At 42.1% G+C, this 21,031-nt stretch overlaps 1 protein-coding gene and 1 long non-coding RNA gene across 6 annotated transcripts in view; one reads left to right on the top strand and one right to left on the bottom strand.

Moving 5' to 3' along the window:
- Positions 1–4,483, top strand: part of ZNF827 (zinc finger protein 827) — a 100,049-nt gene extending 95,566 nt beyond the window's left edge. The window contains exons 15-16 of one of the 4 annotated variants that reach the window (XR_007777485.1): positions 161–325; positions 594–727. Coding sequence is in view for 1 of the 4 variants with exons in the window: in XM_050973890.1 (XP_050829847.1) it covers positions 594–1,401 (808 nt within the window). In the remaining 3 variants the exon portion in view is untranslated. Of the gene's footprint in view, positions 1–160 lie in introns of all 4 variants that reach the window. The other 3 variants (XR_007777486.1, XR_007777484.1, XM_050973890.1) reach the window with 3 other exon arrangements.
- LOC127059549 (uncharacterized) lies at positions 1,664–20,111 on the bottom strand. 2 transcript variants are annotated; one of them, XR_007777488.1, is made up of 7 exons: positions 19,173–20,111; positions 16,781–16,857; positions 9,799–10,068; positions 7,784–7,861; positions 7,205–7,334; positions 5,590–5,737; positions 1,664–5,125 (listed from the first exon to the last, which is right to left on the bottom strand). It is a non-coding gene; the product is annotated as an uncharacterized LOC127059549 (long non-coding RNA). The 2 variants fall into 2 exon arrangements; XR_007777487.1 differs by lacking the exons at positions 16,781–16,857; positions 19,173–20,111 and adding an exon at positions 16,436–16,727.
- Between the last annotated feature and the right edge of the window lie 920 nt (positions 20,112–21,031).

Genomic DNA, 21,031 nt, shown 5'->3' on the forward strand with positions numbered 1-21,031 from the left:
TAGCTCATCTCCCAGAAATGGGAGTCCCTACAAATCATCCTAACAGCCTGGCTTTCAGCTGCTCCTAGCAAGCTTATTGTTCATGGTCACATAAAAGGGAATTCCTAAGCTTTTGCTGTACGTGTGGTATTACAAGTTTATTCCATCTTTACTTAAACAGCTGTTTTCATACTCATCTGTAAACACTCACTTTAAACCACTTCTTAATGGAAAAAAATGGCCAAAGTGACTTCGTGCAAACACTAGGAATCGTTACACAAAGTACCTGTGCATCAGTCACCCACCCTGCACTCCCCGGCCTGCTTTGGGGGAAGACCCCGTCAAGGTAAGCCAGAAGGTTAAAGGGATGCTCCTTCAGAGTGAATCAATGTTTTCCTAGGAATGCCACTGAATGGGCAAACCTCCTTTAGGTAGAGATGTGTCAAGGTGAACCAGATATCGGAAAGAGGCTTCACAGGGAGAACCGAGTGCCTTTTTCTCCTCCTTAGTAGGTCAGAAAGGGGCTGAGCGCCAGGGTTGAAGCAGGAAGGCAGCTCTGCCAGCTGAGTGACTCCTCTTTTCTTTGTCCCTGCCCCTCCTTGCTGTGTTGCCAGGTGCCCGTTCTGCATCTACTCCACGAACCGCCCCGCAGCCATGGAGTGCCACCTGAAGACTCACTACAAGATGGAGTACAAGTGTCGGATCTGCCAGACAGTGAAAGCCAACCAGCTGGAGCTGGAGATGCACATCCGAGAGCACCGCCTTGGCAACCATTACAAGTGTGACCAGTGTGGCTACCTGTCCAAGACGGCCAACAAGCTGATCGAGCACGTGCGTGTCCACACCGGCGAGCGCCCTTTTCACTGTGACCAGTGCAGCTACAGCTGCAAACGCAAAGACAATCTCAACTTGCACAAGAAACTGAAGCATGCTCCACGCCAGACCTTCAGCTGTGACGAGTGCCTGTTCAAGACTACCCACCCTTTTGTCTTCAGCCGCCACGTGAAGAAGCACCAGAACGGGGACTGCTCTGAAGAGGAGAAGAAGGGCCAGTATTCAACCTCCAAGGAAGCCAGTCCGCTCCTCCCAGTGATCAGCTCCAGGAACCTTCTGTCACCCCTCTCAGTTATGTCTGCCTCCCAGGCCCTGCAAACAGTAGCTATGTCGGCCGCACACGGCAGTGGGGCAGAGCCAAACTTGGCAGTGAAAGCCTTGGCCATCAACGGCACTTCCCTGTGCTTCGATAAATACTGGAACTCAGAGTTTGCCCACCTTATTCCTTTAACAATGTTTTTCCCCAAAAACCACTACGATCTCACATTCCATCCACCCAGACCTCAGACTGCACCGGGAGGTGCCTCTTCACCTAAACACTCCTTCCTTGCCTACCTTGGACTAACAGAAAGGGCAGAAACTGTCTGAGGGCAGTTGCATTCTGTACCAAAAATCCCCCGACAAACCCAGCAGGTTACACATTGCTGCAAGCCGTAGCCCCGAGAGGTAACGAACACTTGTACTATATCATTAGTGAGGTTTAGCAAATGGCTCTGTGTGTATTCTTATTGCATTGACATGAAAGCTGCTTTATTAAATCTCCAAGAGGTGACCTACTGCATACTTCTACCTTCAGAGGCATGTTCCCAGTACTCTTTATCTAAGAAACTATTTTGTCTTGTTAAGCTGAAAAAAAAAAAAAAAAGGAGTGTCCTTATTGGCAATCAGCACTTGTAAGATGACATATTGATGCATTTTATTTTTGGGCTTTGTGTGCGTGCGGGTGCGTGGAAGAGAGGCTGCCTGTAGTGTGCCATGACATTGCTTTTGCACATCCCTTGGATTGGCTTCTTTAATCATCCTTCTTTTCCCCTTTGCACACACTCGCTCCCTGCCTTCCCCCGGCCTCCCCCTGAACCGTGGAGCTGTTCAGGAGCAATGTTTGGGGCGGGGCAGGGGGAGAACTGGTGTATTATTTCAGTGCTGTTTGCAGCTTCCTTTAATTGTTTGATGCCTTGTATTCAGTTGTCAAGGTCTGAGGATTTGGGGTAGAACTGGTGAGGAAAAAAGTTGCTTTCAGCACTGCAGGATGAGAGCCTGACAATGGAAAGAGTGTGTATGTCCACACACATGCAGTGTGTGCAGCCTACACACCCACACAGCAGGCCCAACTCTCAGCTCTTACACAGGTGTGACAAACACCTGCCTCTGGGCTACAGCATACATCTTTTGTTTTAAAAGGGCATATAAATATTATATATATATACTGTATTATGCAGTGGTTACCTTTTACTTTGCAGGAACAACTTGTATAACTAGAATTCTATGGTGGAAAAAAAAATCCAACAAGGGGATTTAAAAAGGGTATGGATAAATTCTGGGTATAAATACTCAGACTAAAAAAAAAAAGGCAGTTTTGCACAGTGCTTTAGTCTTGCACTAGTTTGTTTCTCACTTGCAAAAAAAAAAAAAAACAAAAAAAAAAAAAACAAAGAAAAAAAAATTGTGGGCTGAAGTTAATAAGACTGTTTATTTGAAAAGGTACCAGTAACTTCTTTGAAATATAAAGCTATAAAAAGATGCTTTTGGAACCATAAAGTTCTCTTTTATACCCTCAGTATTTCAATTGTACTTGCAAATTTGACAGTCCTCTTGCTCCCCGCCATGTCATCAGTAATACTTTATTCCTTTCTGTTGATGGCAGATAGAGTGTGTCCTGCTAGGAACCCAACTTTGTACTTATTTACTGCTCCTACTTGTGGTCATTAAAATGACATGTTATATGTAGCACTTTATTGCAGGAAGAAGCAAATGCAGATTGGTTATATAACCTTTGTTAATCTCAAAATGCCAGGAGTGATCTTAATGCAAGAGAAGCTAACTGACCATTAATTGATTTCTGTTCCTTAGACAACTTAATATGTGGGAAGAAAGACTGGGATTAAAAGCACTCTGTTTTACAATTGGAAGTATAAAATGTGAAGCCTTTCAGAATGATCATGTGATGTACAGGAATGCCTTCATACTGAATTACTGTTTTGTAATTGGACCTGGCTGTCTTGTACCAGCTATTAGAAGTGTCTGACCTAGCTTTTGCCACAGTCCCCTCCCTGTCCAAGCCACTGTTGGAGGTGCCCTGAGTCACATCTTTCATGCTATCTGCCCACCCTCATGCTGTCCTGAAGGAACTTCCTCAACAGGTTGTTGTGGGATGGGGGGATTCAACCACCCCAGCAGGAAAGCAACAACCTGGTTCAGGAAGGCATTTCTTGTCCACAAGGGCTCTTAGCCATATGGACAAGTAGAAGTGTAACTCAATCTTCATTAGTTCTTCAATGAAGCTTGTGTAGAAAGACTTTCTGGATGCAAAACTTGCATCACTTGAACCTATTTGCAAGATCCCTACGTTTGTTTTGTACTGAGATGGCCAAACATTCTCCACTGTCATGACCAAATTATTCCTGTATGTTGAGGACGTCCCAATCTGCACACTCCTGTTACCATACTGGAAGCTAGTTACAAGGGGGAAATATCCAAAATCATAGCAGGTTATCCTTTGGCATTATTAGTTACAGGACAGAGAAGTCTCACCATTTGTTTACATTCCAGCAGACAGTTTTGGTTCTGATGAGCACTTGGCAGGTCTGTCTATGCAGCAGAGAGAACCCAGCTGCTCCAAACTGCACGTAAACCTCTGTAAACAACTTACCTAACTCAGGGCCCTGCTCAGCATGCTTTACTCCATCAGAGCTCCTGCTCACACCTCCCTGGGAGCACAGACTAAAAAGAAAATACTGTGTTGGGAAATACCCAGAGCATAAAATAGTTACTATCTTGACAGCATGAAATCTGCAATCTGTACCCAGCAGCTCTACCAGTTCTGTAAAACACGCTCCACACGCGCGTCTCTGACCACACCACAGAAAACCAAACACTCCCCAATCAAAAAGCTTGTTTTTCACACCAACTCCAGGTAAGGTACAGCTGTCCAGGAGGAAGAAGAAGGAGGAATGTTACAATTGTAGGCCACTGTACCTAAATCAAAGGGCAGTTTGAATGGGGCTGGAGCTTCCAAGAACAAGCTGCCCGCATGTGACCACCACGTGTTTTGACCATGTTCCACTGCACCAGTATCTGACCTGGCAATGTTTAGTGTACCTGGGAAATTTGTTTAGCACTTTGGAAAGGATAAATTCATCCTTTCTGGCAAGTTATAGAAGTTTTCTCTGTAAGGAAAAGTGTGTTAGGAGGTTTTTATTTTTTTAAGAAAAAAAAAATACCCTATTTATCAGAACTCTTGCATATTAAAATAATTTGTTTGCAGTTCAAGACTAAAGACAAGAATGTTCTCCAGAGGTTCCCCTTACTGATTAATGACCAACAGTTCTGATAAATTCCCCCCACCATAAAGGTAATTTCATACTGGTTTTCACTATGCATTCTTTAATGAAAGCTGGCGTGTTTTTCCATTCAGTAATTCAGTTAAAGTTCTCAGCACTTTTTTCTTTCTTCTTTTTTTTTTTTACTTGTTGTATTATGTTCAAATATCATTCTGTCAAGGTTTGTGTACATTAATAAAAATTTGTATTGTACAAAGCTTTTTGCATTATAAGGCTGTACAGGGTCATTTTGACAGTAACTGGTATATTTCTTTGCATCTTATGTTGCATTGCCAATTTCTAGTGTATCCAGTTTGGAAGTACAATATACTCTAATTAAAAAGGTTGGCTATATTCTGGTTTCTTTTGGTTTTCCTTCCTCTCATTTTTTTAGTCACCTTAAATATATTTAGAGTTGATTTGGAGGGAGGGATAAAGGATTCTTCTACAAGACAAGAAGATAATGTCTTCACTTTTTTCTTCTTATCAATGATATTAATCTTCAATTTTGAAATTGAAAAGGAAAGCTCTGTCTCTCACTCCTGATGAGAAAATACAGCAAATAGTCCAAGGACAGCTCCAGGACTTCACTCTGTGGGCTCTGTGCTTGTAGCAACCTTCCAGGTCAGTTCTGAAGGGGGATAATTCCTCTTCTGCACACTCTGCTCAGTCAAGCATTTCAAACAAATCAGATCCTTAAGCAGTAGTTTGGTGCACTTGTTCTTGCTTGGAAGTAAACCAAATGAAGTCAAGGAAATTTCCTTAAAGATGAGCTAAGCAGTGAATGAAAGAACACAGTGCACTAAAACATTGTCAGGAAAATAATTTCTTTTTAATTGTAAAAATATTGAGTACTCATTATATCAACATTTTAGAAAAACCTGCTTTTTTAATCAGAGCTTATTGGAACAATTAAATTTCACAGAGCACACTAAAGAAGGAAACCCTAAGAACAGTCAAATGTCCAAGAAATTTCTATTGACTCCACTGAACAAGAAAAAATACTCAACATCCTAAAAGGAAGTTAGACTGCTTAAACACTAACCAAGGAAAGAAAATAATCTGGGTGCTCATTAGATAAGAATTATCCTCAGATATATTAATGTTAACATTAAATACATCTGGACTGCCTTTTTCCTGCAGTTAAGGCAGTGTTAATGTCTACTCAACTGAAAAAAACTTCTTACAGTTATTTCTACTCTCCTGAGGTGTGAATTTTCAGGGCCTTTATCAGTACCTTGTACATGTTGCTGGGTGTTGGAATTCACTGCTCCTCTTCTGCTGCTGACTCCTTAGCTGAAGGAAAAGCTTTGACACAGCATTGGTAAGTCATGGTGCCTCTCAAGAAGATGTGGTGTGTCTCTCTCTTCCTGCCCACACTGTAGCTGTAATAGAAAATATACACTGAGACTCTCTGTGGAAATTTTTTTGCACTAGACATAAATAGTTATCCTAGCAATTAAAAGGCAATCATGCAACTCATGCCCAGAGCAGCTGTGGATGCCCCATCCCTGTAAATGTTCAAGGCCAGCCTGGAGGGGACTCTGAGCAATCTGGTCCGGCAGAAGATGTCCCTGTCCGTGGCAGGAGCGTTGGCACTGGATGACCTTAAAGTCATCCAGTTCCAACCCTCCAATGCAAACCAGTCTGTGATTCTATGAAGAAGTGGCTGAATTGTTTAAATAAGTTCTAAATCACCAAAACCAGACTGAAGAATTACTTAAAATAAGCTGGGAGGGGCCTGAATTAGCTCATTGATCCTGACAGCAGGTCTCAACCAAAACATAAACTGTCTACAATCAGCCCCTGTAGCTTTAGTCTGACAGAAAACCCCTGTGTTCACCCAAACAGGGGTGTTAGTGTGACATGCTGAGATGTGACAAGGAGCCCCTGCCCTTTGCAGAGGGAGGCTGTAACAGCCTTGAAGACCTGCATGATTTTAATCAATTAGCTCAGATTTCCCTCGTCTGTATTTTCTGATAATATTCCAATATCCATGTCTGATTACAGAAAACAGCTCCAGTTTGTGTACTGACTTTCAGGAAAACAAGAAGTGCCCTGTTTTCATTCTGAATCTATGTACATTTTTAATCGACATTTTAAAAAAAATAAGCTTAAAATTGCTATTTTTTCATAGTTCTTTCTTACAATCCTACACATGCCATAGCCATCATGAGCCTAGCAGAACAAGGCTTTGAGAGAATCTGTGGGAAGGGAAAAAAAAAAGCCAAACCAAACTAAAGCAACAAACCTACAATTTTCTGTAACTGTTCACAGTCGAGAGGGCTTCTCTACAGTGGAGGGGATGGCATCATTTATGCAGAGCCACGTTTTAAGATCCTTGTTGTGTTAAAAATACATCAGTTATGCTCCTAACAGACAGACATCTGCATTATATCATCCACCATCTTATCTGCTGCTAATTGGCCTCCTTGTTGACAAGTCTTAGCAGCAAGGTTAAGTGCTGGCTGTAAAAGCAATGTAGCCTCTTGCCCGAGGGGTCAGAGCTCAGGCAGACTGTGCTGGAGCCTGCATGGCCTCTTTCCCTGCCATATATTTTCTGGGAGCTAATAAAACACCAGGGCAATCACTCCTGCCTGGAGTCTGCCAGCCACCACGGTGTCTGTGGAGCTGCAGCAAATGGAACATCATCTGCCCAGTGCAGAGCACTCAAGGAGTCTGCAAAGGAAAAAGGCATCTTCTCCTGCACCAAAGTTTTAAAAACTCCCTGAGATGCAATTAAAAAATCCCTGTACTAACAGCTAACCTTGAACACAGCCCTTGGAAAAGGGATGGGGGCACACCTTGACTGAACCCCCAGGTTCCATTTGAACCAAATACTGGGATTTTACCTGGCTGCTGGGCTCCTTGCAGAGCTCTTGGGAATATATCCTAGAAAGCCATCCAGGTAGATGCCAGGCAATACATCAGGAATGCAGTTGTTGGGCTTCCACATGGGCACAACACCTGCCTTTGACCAGCCTGGGAAAGGGAAAGGAAAAGAAAGGAAACTTAGGGCTGGAACTGAGCAGTAGCAGGGGAAGGGGAACACACTGCCTGGAAATGTTTCATTAAGTCAAAAAAAGAAAAAGAAAGCATCACCCCAAAAAATCCCAACAACTGTACAGGAGAAGAGCAGAGCAGAGGTGATAGTATGGCACTATTTTTGCAGACTGTGGCAGCTTATTTCCCTGCTTGGTTTTGCTTTGTTTTGGTTTTCCTTGTAATTGTTTCATTTCTGCCACCTTAATCGTGATTAAAATCAACATATGGCACAACTCTAAAAAAAGTTAAATCCCCCCATTTTTTTTCCAGTTTAGGCTATAGTTAATTTTTAAAAAACTTCAAGTTTCTGTAGTAGAAGTTCCTTTTCTGTTTGCATTTAGTTCTGCTCTACTTTACTTTTCAGACCTCTACTTTCTATCACATACCTTTCTTTTTCCAGCACTTCTCAGACAGCATCTCACTGGAAGTGTAAACTTTGGATTGTTACTCTTCTGGGAATGGGCCTGTTTAAATAAAGAAGAGAAAAATGTTCTCTCGCTGAGCCCCTAGACCTTCATGCCAATGTTTGCAGCACAGCCTAAAGTGACCAAACCCAAAAACAGGCCTTGCTTCCTGGCTGGTCAACAAAGCATCAAATACTTTCTTGATTCTTTCCTGCTAGTTCAGCCTGGAGTGTTCATTCACACACCAGGCCTTGCCTTTTAAGAGGTTCACCAGGAAGGCATGTGGGAGGGTCAAAGCCCTAACTAAGGTGCTCACACATGGGTGAGCAGGACTTTGGAGCCGTAGGTGCTAGACTGCATCAATGAACAGGAGCAGGTTTGCTCTCACTGCCTCAAGTTGCCTCAAATTACCACATGAGCCTGGTCTAGGGGCTAGAATCAGCAAAACAAATGAAGACAAACTAAACTATCCCTGTCTGGTGTTCCTAAACTGCAGGGCTTAACACTTCCCTGGCATCCAGACTTCCAGAACACAGTGTGCAGCTGCATTCCAGCAGAGTTAGAAGCAGTGCTTGTTTTAACAATAAAAATCACTGGAGCTTTCTTTCCTGAAACAGAGAAAAACATTTTAAATGGGACAGGAATGTAAGTAAAGATAAATAGTTGCAGGAAAGCTCCTTCCATCAGCAGGGTTCTGAAGTACTGTGAATACATTGGTGGCTGTCACTCATGGCAGTGACACTTTTAAAATGTACCAGAATAGCTCTATTCACAGGTGTTACCAGAGCAATGCCCACTTGCACTTGAATATTTAGTAAGCAAGCATTAAGACTTCATGTTTTTATACTTAGCTCCCTATTTTTAATGGGACTGCATACCCAGAACTTAATGAAAATATCTAAATATAATGTCAGTGCAATTTAAAAATATGCACTGCATCTTTTAGGTTGACATTTCAATTAAAAATAAATAAGATCCATTTATATGGTGATACTGTGATAAGATTGCATCAGTCAAGTTTCATTCCTACTCAAAGTGACAGATTTCTCTAAGTCAGAGCCAGGAAATTCAGTCCTCCAGCAACTCCAACCAGGAAAAGATAACTGAGGGTGAATTTAAGCGCTTCACAAAAATTAGGGTATCATGTTTCAAGGATAAATGTATTTCACAGATTCCTATCATCATGAAGGTGGGAAAAGACCTCCAAGGCCCTCCTTTTGTTATTAATGAATTTATTAAGACACTTTTTTATTATCGTTCACAGGGAAGGCCAGATTGAGTTGCAGCTGAGCTTTCATTTTCTAATTTTCTCTCTACATGACCTAATGACATCCTTGTACTTTTCCTGAGTTGTCTGCCTCTTCTTCTAAATGTCAGAAATTATTTTTCCTCCCTGAGTTCACCAAAAGCTCCCTATCCAGCCAGGCCAGTCTTCCCCATCTTCACACTGTCACAATCCTGTGGCTAGTCTGTTAAAACTAATAACTGCACTCAACTTTTGTATTTGCCATTCAGCCCAAGTCACATGAGAGCTGTCATTAGTTTTTTCTGTCACTTATCAAAAGCTTGTCAAGATCCAGGCTCTTATTTGGTGGTAGAGATTTCAAGAATCCTCCACATTTAGAGAACCAGAAGAAAATGCATGAGGTGTGGTTTTGCACTGTTCAGAAAATCTGTTTCCCATTGAACTTTTCAGTTTCTTGGGCTAGTCTAAGAGAGGAACTGAGACAAGTCAATAGTAGCAACCATTTATAAATGAAAAGATCACCCAAAACTGTCACTGGCAGCCAAGAGGCCAGGACTCTGAAATGTCTAGTGGGAATGTTTCCTGACCCGCCAGAAGCTTGCATGGTTCAAAGCTTGCTCTTGGCACTGCCAAATGACCAGGGACTACCTCCTCCCATGTCATCTGCCAGTTCATGACAGCCCAAAAAGTCAGAAGAAATCCCTTAGTTCTGCAGCTCTTTCTAGAAACCTCAAAAAGCCAGGCTACTTACCTCTGACTCCTCTGAGATCTGCTGTCTGTGTATGTTGACATTGAATTCACTGTGCAAACACTGAAAGCCAGTAGGAACTTCCACCCCAGCAGAAGTGCACAGACCTGCTCTCCTCTTGCTCTGCTCTGGCAGAGGGCAGACTGCTTCTTGTAACCAGGTGCAGTGTCATAAACTCAAAATCAATTATCTTGCTTCCAATGTAAGACTGCCACATCCCTCACATCATCTCATCACAAGCTTTCTGAAAGGGACTTTCTGAAGACTCTTTTCCTGTAAACAAAAAAGGAAAAAGCACATACCCAAAAACACAATTATTATTGTCAGTCAAGCCAAGTGAAATCTGACATCTTACACCATCCCAAGGATGCATCCAGCTTGAATTCTGATGGTATCCTTGTTTACCCTTTCTCTCCTGGCTATAAAGAGGACAGCAGCAAAGGAAGCTACCCTCAAGGAAAGATACCCTCCCACCTCTTTCAAAGATCTTTGGAAGGTCTTTCAGCCAGGTGAGAGAACACAGGGAAACCTTCCAGCCACAGACAGAGACTGCTGCTAAGTGCAGGGGAAAGGTCTCACCCTCCTGGACTCCAGCAGGCAACCTGGGACACTGGGCAGAGGCAGGAGAAGAGACAAGCCTGTCCTCACACCATCCATCTGCCCAGCCCTATGGATCTTGGGGGGTTCTTGGCAATTAGCACAGTTACTCTTGCTAATGAACAATCAAGCATGTGCCAAAGCCCATCCAGTCTTCAGCTCTTTAAAGGGAGGACCTGAGACTGGCAATAAAACTCTCCAGGAATGGAGAAGCAGGAGTTCCACACTCTAATTAAAAACCTCTTGGAGGTCCTGAAACCAATCCTTTGTCACCAGGCAGCTCAGTATGGCTGTGCCCTGACAGGGCCTGCAGGTTGTTCTGGAAATGAGAGGAGTCAGAAAACAGATTAATGCAGCTTCACTAGGAAATGGATAATGCATCCTCCGTGTCTCATAGGCTGGCCATGAAGACAAGCAATTGGTTTTTTTCTTAATTTATAAAGCATGGGAGTTAACCTTGAGGTACTTCAGTTCAAAATGTGGTTCTTTTTTCCTGATAATGATGAAACAGAACACTGTAATTCCAACCCACATCCCAAAAAGGGGAACAGCAGTCAGACATACCAAGTGCTCAGGGCACCAGCTGCCAATGATCTACTCTCTCCCTTGAACAAATAATGTCAGAAGACGAACACCTTCTTTAAGTAATTCCCCTTCCTCACCCCCTGCCTGCACATCTGGGTTTGTCTGTGCTCATATCACCACATACACCTTTAACTATTCATGATCCCTTTAATTCTTAGCATGAATTAACAGAATTACACTAAATACCATCGTGCAGTAACTTTTTTAACACATCAAAAATAATATTTTCATTTTTTTTGCAGGAAAAAACTGTAGACAGCAGCCAGATTAAAACAAACCAGTCTTTCTGAACAGAAGGTGCTCTTTCTAGAGAGTTGGGGTCATTCATTATCTCCAGATTTAATGAACTGCAGATTCCTCAGCTTTTGGGAAATACAATTTGACAGTTTGTAGAGGAAGATTGATTTTATTTATACACATCTATAAATAAAGGCTCCATACTGTGGCATCAGCCCGTCAGATGCATGATATAACTTCAGCATCTCTTGAAGAGAAACAGCCTGGATTTTGAACAAGGGACTATAGTGTGGATCATTTTCTAACTCCAGATGAAAAATGCATTTTCCCTCATCTAACAGTGGTGAAGAGGGCTGCACCTGTCAGGTACTCTTGCCAGCATTGCCCTATCAGGCCAGAAATGTCAAACAGCTCAGAAGACAAAGATGCAAAGATACAGAGTGGAAAGAAGTGAAAGACAAGTGCTTTGCAAAAGTGGGACTTTGCCCTTAGTAATTAAAGGTAGCATGGATTTCACCCCAGCTCTAGCAGCTTTCCATCTACAGGGAGAAATGAGGAAAAGGAGAACAATACATAATACAATTCATTGTGTGAATTACACAATACACCTTCAGAAGAATCTAAAAGTACAAGCAGAAGGAAGCTTTGAGAAATGGATAGTTTTAGCAAGGCCATACCACATAAACAAAGATATCCAGGCAAAAAAAAAAAAAAAAGTGTTTGTGAGATGATCCAAGTGGATTTTATTCTGTTTGGGCTACAGAAAACAGGTTTCCTGACTAAGAGAATGCCTTGAACTACTTAACCACAAACAGGCCTCTTCAGAAAAGTTATGCCCTTAAAGCTATTTACACTACAGTTGTGACTCCTAACTTTCCCAGCCCTGCTTCTTCTCCAGCAACAAAACATTTTATAGCCTCAGTAGCTCTTGCCTATTGCAAAGCAGTGAAAAAACCCTCACCAAAGAGTCAGAAATGCAGAACCCTGAAGGAAATGAGACCTGAGACTACTGATTTAGGACTCTGCTCACCATTTTTTAACCCCTGGTTCTGGGTAGCCCAATACGCTTCCAAAGGACCACGGAGCAGTTTGACACATTGAGGAGGGGAGAAAGAAAAAGATGGTAACAAGTGGTTGTTCTTTTTACCTCAGCTGTAAATCTGTGCACAACACCCAGAGCACAGCATCAATTCCAAACAAGTGCAGGCAGATATACAACGTGCTGCTTGCCCTGATCAGGCCACAGAGCAGCACAAAAAAAATTAAGGCTTTCTAGCAAGACATAAAAATACTCAAATCCATTGTAAGCAGGAGTTCAGTTTTAAGGAGGTCTAAACTCTCCTAACACCAGAAAAACCACACCAGACAGAGTAAGCCCACCCACAGTCCCAAACAGAATTCCTACAGCAGATGCAAATTTCAGCTAGTAACATGAGCATTTTCAAGGAGCAATGTGGTGCAAGAAGGCTAAAGACTGGGAAAAAACATATTTAAATCAGCTAAAACACAATCTTTGACAGGGGCAACACGATAGTTATATCCTGGTGAGTTTTTAGGGAGAATTAAAGAGGCTCTGAGGAAGCACAACTGTCCCCATGAGAACCATCCAGGAACTTTATGGTGGGCAGTCTAATCACCAGCACCATGATTGCTTTGCTCCAAGTCCAGCCAATCCAGATGGGCATCAAAATCTCTGGGTTGTTCCACGCCATGCTCAGTGCTTTAATCCTGGAAGTTGGGACAGGTTTGTACAGGGAAAGCTGAGGACTGACAGCAACACCCTGAGCTCCTGGAAAGGATTCACACTGTGAAGAACCACAAAACCATTTGATGCCAGAAAATACAAACCACACAGACCTTGAAACCTCCCTTTCTGCCACAGGAGCTCAAGCATGCTCCAGACCAGGAGCATGAACTGAGACACTCTAGAGAGATCATTTTTCTCCTTTGGTACAGGATGTTTACTGGGTCTCTCTTGAGTTCCCTAGTAGGGAAGGCAGATGTAGTCAAGGCTGAAATTATGTATTCTTTAGCATTTGCCATGAATCATTTGGCTCAATCACAAAAAGAGTTTTTTGTCTCTCCCAGAAAGTGTTTTCCTGTGCTACATCTGGCTGACTTCATCATCTGCAAGAATGAAAGCAGGATGCCCAACCAAGTACCAAACATCACTCAAAACCATTAACATTTACAATTCAATCTCTGATCAACCAGTTTCAGTTGTGAAAAATCAACTGTAGTTCAAAAAAACCAAACCAAAACACACACATGGGGAAAAAAATAATTCAACCAAACTTCAAAACTCTGACTCCACCAAAAGATAGTTTAGGAGATGAATTAGTAAAACAAGAGCAAAACAAAGCACACCCCAATTCAGCACAAACAACAACCTAGATGAGGGCAGGGAACACTGACATTGCTTTTTCAAGCAGTGACTATTATGACTGGTACCTCTGAGAATGAACCAGAGCAAGCTCTCCAGTGGTGGGACCTCCAGCAGGTCCTGTTCACAAGTCGGTGACCTTAAGAGCCGAGCTGGCATTCCCAATGCCCACAACAATAGATCCAATTACTTCAACCAACAAGCATTAAAAGGCACATGCAGCACATCCAGCTCACATTGCTCTGGTAACTCAAATACATGGATCCACAGATGAGGATGAAGAGGAGAGAACAGCACCCTTGCCATCTCTGGATGCTGCTGTGCTCTGCTTAACTTTCCTTACACATTTTGGCTTCCACATTTCTTTCCCTGGTGTTTCCCTGTTTGGAGACTCTTCACCCAAACTGAAATCATAATGAGACTGAATAAATTGATTCAATACCTATTTGATTTGTCATTCTTCCCACCTTTATTCACTGCAATTCCTCAGAGTTGGCTAAGGCAAAATACCATTTTGTTCTTCTTTCAATTGCAGATGCACAGATCCAGGTGCTTGGTGAAAAAATAAACTTGTTTCCTACATGGGACTTTTGAATTTGCTGAATAACCTAGCAGGTCAAATAATTCATTTTGAGAAAAAACAAAATCCTTCAGTAAGTACGCTGCTGAAGTAAAAGAGTTCAAAGGGGATCAACAGCATTTTATAAAAGGCAAATTGAAATAAAAATCCACAAGATCCAACAGCAGCTACCAAATACCCCATCCCCAAGGTCTTTTGAGGAACAGCTGGGACCAAATGCCAAAGAAAACCCCTTCACAAGTATCAGCACCCTCTACCCTGTCCCAGTGGGTGGGAATGGGGCCTCCCTGGGAGGCCTAAGGCCATCACCAAACCTGGCAGCCCTGTGGGCTCCCATCCTTGAACCCCAGCTCCTGCACTGCCAGGTATGACTGGCATCAAAATCCTCTGTCACCTCTGTTCTCCTCAGGCAGACAGAGCAGTGGTCAGTGGCTTCCAAGGGGCAGAGGAGCTGTGCTGACCTGAAAGGTGAGCTGAATATTGCAGTTTAATGTGGCTGCTAATCAGGAGGCTTTCCATGCCTACTAGGTAAATGTTCCAATTCACTTTAAATAAAACTGTGCTAGAAGAGCCAAAACAAAAATACCTACCCAGAGTAAAGCAGACAAAACTAACTGTGAAAGTGATACTGCAGCAGAAAAATATGATGTAGCCCGTTTTGCAAGGCTGCTAAATTATGTATTACTTAGAGTGGCACACAGTCACTTATTAATACATCTAGAGCCCTTTGTTGCCCTATTATCAATAACAAACCTCTGCACTATTTTGGGAAATGACCTTTCTCCACAGCCTGGTGTAGCACAAGCCAGGAACCTCCTGAGCTGTAATTCCAGCTCTACCATTGACTTGCTGCATGGTGAGGGAGAGTTGCTTTAACCTCCCAGGTGCTGTTTCTTTTTCTGTAAAGCTGTAGTGACACTGGCCTCCCTCTCAGCTCAGTGGAATGCCTTAGTAAGTTCAAATATTTGAGTGGAGCTTTGGGGATGCAAAATGCCAGATCGGTGTGATACATTGCTGCAGCTGCTTAAGGATATTAACAGTGCAGAAATTCAGCTGCAGCTGGAAGAACATATTGTGCAGAGCTACAAGGTTCTCTTTTCACAGGTGAGAATTTATAGCCACCAGCTTTAGGTTACAAATCACCACCCAGTAACTTGTCAGTGTTTTCAAGCCAGAGTTTCTTTCTCAACTCACAAGAAAGAAAATCTCAGTGTTGGTCCCACCTACATGGCAGCAGGATTCAGGGTAATGTTAACAACCCACATGATGGTAAAGGCTACACCTAAAATAACAGCACACAAGGACCACAGGATGAGAATTACTGGGACAAGAGGAACACACAGCAGATACTCAGTTTATGCAGCCTGGGACATTTCAAATGTCAAAAAAAAAAAAAAAAAAAAAAAAAAGCTGGGTTATAGGAAGTTCCAGAGATTGAAAAAATAGAGCAGAGAGAGTGGAGACTGTAACAACACCAGCTCTTTCTCTCTCACTCTAAATAAATAAAAGTCATGACTAAATGAAGTCATTCTGAAAACACGAATTATTTCATATTTCATTTGCTTTGGCAGAATATTCCCAGGCTTAACCTCCTCAAGCTGCAGGAACAGGTAGAAAACACTAACAAAATACAGGAGTGTGCATAAGCAAGCAGTGGAACTACAGGAAGGCTACATTCCCAACTTAGAAAAAAACCAGTCACATAACTCTTTTCCGAGGGGCAGAGATCAATTTGTTTTCAACACCTCACTTCTCTCCTGTGTTGTTACAAAAGATACCATCGGTATTTTAGAGTTGTCGAATAACTCTCTTTAGTAATTTAACCAACAGTTTCCAAATAAAATTTACTTTGTAGCTTGAAACCCATCCTGCTAGAGGAAATTCCATTTCAATTCCATTGTAATTGACATCACAACTCAAATTCCTAAATCTGCATCCCTAATTCTTCAGAAATGAAGAGAGTTTCACAGCCTGGAAGATTTAACCTGAAAGCCACACCACCACACCCATATTTGCATTAGGAAGTTCCCAGGGTGAGCACTATTCTTCCATCAGGATGATCCTCAAATGCCCTTTAAAAACTCCTTAACTATTATTTAAAAGCCCTTTGTTTTACAGACAGAGAGCAATACATTTGGCATAGAAGTTTAAGCATTGACATGATTCAAGTTTATAAGGATTAAATTACAGCAGCTATTGAAATCCATGTTTGAATTTAATATTTAATACGTCTCTACCGACAGATTTCATTTACTCACCCTAATTAAGAGTGCCCAGAGACGGCTTTTTCACCTTCCCCAGACTGAACTGTGGCCAAATGTTGGCCCTGAGGTGGGGCCCAGGCATCCCTCAGGCAGCAGAAGCGCCGAGCGCTGCCATACAGCACCATCTAAGGGCTCTCCATAAGTACTGCTGAGGGGATGGATGGATGGAATGACACCTATGGATTGCTGCTCCCAGCACACACCAGTGTCACCACAGCACAACTCTCTGAGCAACTGCTTCCTCTCTGAGTCGCTGCCACTGATTCATCAGGAACCAGCTGGAAAAGGAAGTTACCGCGAAGCTGCCCAAGGAATAATTTTCAGAATAACAAGATTTACCTCTGTCGTCAGCAGCAATTTGTTTCTCTCTGTGGCAATCTCTTGGCATGCAGACAAGGTGGTTTGTTACAAACACTCTAGATTAAGCACAGGAGGAGAAAATATTATGGCTTCAAGATTTAGAAACTGAAAAACAAAAGTAGCTTTAATTCCATCCAGCTTGTGCAGTATTTAAATCTATTTCAGCTTTTCCAGGCAATTTTTTTTTCTTTGTAATTTACACAAGTCTTGCTCATAAAAATATCTTCTTCTGGAGTGGTTTTGTGATGCAATCTACATAAGGAAATACCACACTAACCTGAAGATCCACTTTCTCCAGCCTTAATCTTCAGGAACGCCCAATAAAGCAAAAGTAAAAGTATTCCAATTGTCCCACAGAAATGCCTTTGCATGTTAGATGCTCACTAAGGTTCAATGTTCCAAAATGTTAGATGAGAGCTATTCAGACGAGACTAGTTTACAAGATCTGTGCCTGTCTCCACAGCTATGTTTTCTGAGATGAAAGAATTGGCAATGGGCCAAACAAGATTATTTTAATTATCCCAGTTTCCCTCTGAAATTTCCTGTCTCCTTGCATATGAAGTTTACCAGCCCAAAAAAGGAAATCTGACCTGCCTAGCAGGACAAACCTCAGGCAGTCTTTATTCTAGGACCTTATTCCATCACGTGTAGGCACATGCTCCACTGCTGACCTCTCCTGACCTCAGGGTGTGGAGAAGCAGCAGCATTTCTAACATGGAAGGAATTGTGAGTGGTGAAAATGAGTGTCTGGAGCAGCGTCTCCAGCTAAACTGAAAGCCACATGCAATGTGCAAGACATGAACTGGACTTTCAACACATCACAATTCAAAATAACTCTTTAATGTCAGTGCAGAAATAAAGCATTCAGTGGCTTTTAGTCATACTAGTGCTGCACAGTAGCCATGCTCTGCTCCATTGCTGCAGGTGAGGAAATGACAGTACTAAAGAGGGCCACATTAAAGACTCCTTCATTCCTAAGAATGTCACATTCTAATGGTTGGTGAAAAGGAAAAGTGAAGGACAACAATATTTGAAGTCTGAAACAATAATTTTCAAATCTAATCAGTTTCTATTGCCACTGCACACTGAAAGAACCAGTCAGGTTATACATGCTGCATTGTACCACTCATAAACAACAAAAAAGGGGTTTTTTACTTTTCCTGAAACTGTTTCTAAAAGCTTATTGATCTTAACCAGAGTTCCCCCCTTCTCCTGTAAATCAGAAGTTAAGAACATTACTTCAGCCCCTTGTTTTGAGTCCTGCAGATATCAGATATTAGCAGCTGTTGTTCAGTGAAGACAGACAAATCATACTCACAGCTCAAAATAAAGAAATCCTGTTTGGGTGAGCACAATTTGCTCTGTTCATCAAGCAAGGGCATGAAAAGTCATTTCTCTCAGCCTCAGAGAGCAGTCAGGATTTCCAGGTAGATAATTTTATTAAGATTCATGCAATATAAATAAAAAAGAACAATATTTGCAATGTAATTGCCATTCCCATTTGCTGATTATTTTACTAGATTGAGCTCAGCTAGATACCATGCACTTGCCATGCTTTGGCCATGCATATAGGGCAGAAACCAGTTTCTTATGTAACTGCCTGTTCTGGAATGAACATATGAGCTATCTGATCTCAGTTTTGCAATTACAGCAATATTAGTCCTCTCCACTAATTTTACAAGATTGGGATAGCTGAACAGCAGAGCTCCTCTTTAAACTGCAGAAGAGGAGGGACACCAGAGCATAACAGGCTTGTGCAACACATGCTGACCTTTTAACACATTGACCTGTAGTGCTCTGAAAAGCCACCAATGAATAGAGGGGAGAAGTCAGGGCTGGAGGTGACAGGGTAGAGAGGAGAAAACCACCACACTGACAAGGAACAGTGACCTAGTGTCCATGAGCATTAAGGTGGCTCAGGATAACAACTTTTTCTGGCAGAAAAAGTATACAAATACTCAGCTGTTTCTTACTCAGATCTAGGTGTAAAAGACAAGCATCTGAGCAACAGCAAAAGCTCCTGGTCTAAGCTTCTGATGTGGTAAGGCACATTAAATGTTGCAGGTTCTGGTGTCACTAAAGAGCCTTTGTCCAGTCAGACTAACAATTTACAGTTTAGACTTAAGGTGAAACAAGCAAATTACTCCTTGCTCTTATTTTACAGGCTTTGCCAGATCTGATCAGATAAAGGCACACATTCAGTGCAGACCCTCAATCATTTTCAACCACGTTCAATACCACTTCTGGTTCAGTTTGTGAAATCTTTTCGAAAAGATGTAAACCAAGAAATTCTTAGCACCCTAATTTCCCTTTCCTCGATGGATTATTTTGCCTACTTTGAAATACTAGGAAAGCTTAGAATAGACCTTACTGTGATGGCTGAAGTCCTTCTCCTTCCATGAGAGGAGGGTCTGACATCACAGTCTGGGAACCAGCTTAGCTCCTTTTCCTGAAAAGAGGCAGGATACATCTTAGTGTAGTTGACGTCTCCCTGTATTTCTCGTCCTCCAAATCTTCCTAGGACGGTGCCTGCTTTCTTCTAAGATTTGATGAGAGAGAGAGAAAGAGGAGTAAAGGGCAAAGGCAACAAAGAGGTCAAGAAGAGATGCTTTCCCTCAGACACTGCTAACAAGGCACAGCACAGGAGTTTCACACGGCTTCAGAAACCCTTGTTCCCCGCTGGTGAGCTCTGTCCAAGCCCGGGTTCACCGAGGTCACAGCAAAAGAAAAGGTTGTGCTTTTGTTGATCAACGCTGCTAAGCAACAAGTCATAAAAACCAACATCACCCTTGTCTTCTGCTGGTTGCAATTAGAGAACTACAAACAGGATCACAGATTCAGGGCCGGGAGAAAACCTTTAGCATGTGAGCGTGCACGGCTCCCAGTCACACAGCTCATGCAGCAACTTCTCATTAGACACACACCGGCATCCCCAGCCATTGCAGCCTGCACAGGGCAGGTCAGCCCAGGCCTCTGAAGCTGTAAGCCTTTGGCTTCTCTTAGGTTGTAGTCTTTAGCTTGTAGTGGTCCCTTTCAGTGGAAGAAACAAAGCAGAAGTGTTGTCAGCCCTGATTAACTTTGTGAATATTTGAGTCATGGTAAAAGGTGCATAACTAAAGATTTTATAGGCTACTCTAACAGTGGAAGAGATGTAAGAGGAAATGAAGACATAGTGACACAGAGCAGGAACTCACTTTGCCACAGTATTTTAAGGAAGAACACAGCAATCCTATCATGCATTCTGAAAGGTGAAGCTTTAAAGTTGTTCCAAGCTTTAAAGTTGCTACAATCTTTTACTCAAACTACAAGAACTTTTAACTATTCCCCACTTCGAGCACAGTTACAACCAAACCCACCTAGGACAAAGAAACCCTTGCCAAAGGACAAGTGTCACATGGTCCCACGTAACACACAAATCACAAAGATAGGAACAGGCGTTGAATTTATAATTTTTGTAAGCCTCACACAGCAAACACTGTCAGTCACATCAGTTTCTGTGGCTTCACAGTGAATTATCCAAGATAATTCTTATGCTCCCATAGGAGGAAAAATAGACAAAAATAGACAAAAATATGTATTCCTCTTGCTGCTCCCTAATGTACCTTCTCCATACACTGTCATGAATGTCAGCCCCTCTTCTTCCTTGTTCATCAGCTGAACCATACCATAGTATGACAGGAGGGAACAGAGTATGTCTGTCATCCTTCCATTCTGAGTATGTACTCTAATTGCTTCTGAGTTTTTAATTTTGAATTTTTTTTCTCAATTTACAAATATTCCATTATGAGGGGAGTGCGCTAAGTTTAAATAAACTGTAAGAATATGACTGTGGAGTAGCTGAACTGGTTTTTGGAAGAGGAATCCGGTTGCTAGTCAGTCTGTGCACTGATGACTGTTCAACTCTTCAGGGGAACACACTAATGTTTCCTTAAATACATTCTTTACCAACTTTTGTTCAATCTTTCATCAAATTACAATGTTTTAGAACAGTCCAGCAGGAATAGTTACAGAAGCACTAAACTCTGTAAAAATGTTTTTCTCATTTTAACTCATGGACTATGTTACTTATTGACTCTGCATCCAAGGGAGAGCAACAGAGCACTCTGTAAAGGGAAAATAAAAGGGAAATAAGAATGTTTGTACCAGTACAGAGCAAGTCAGTAATTGAATCTTGCCACATTATGAAAGAAAACTTTAAGAAGGGAACTGCATACAGTTAAAAAAAAAAAA

The sequence above is a fragment of the Serinus canaria genome, chromosome 4 (genome assembly GCF_022539315.1).
Source record: "Serinus canaria isolate serCan28SL12 chromosome 4, serCan2020, whole genome shotgun sequence".
Classification (NCBI taxonomy): domain Eukaryota; kingdom Metazoa; phylum Chordata; class Aves; order Passeriformes; family Fringillidae; genus Serinus; species Serinus canaria.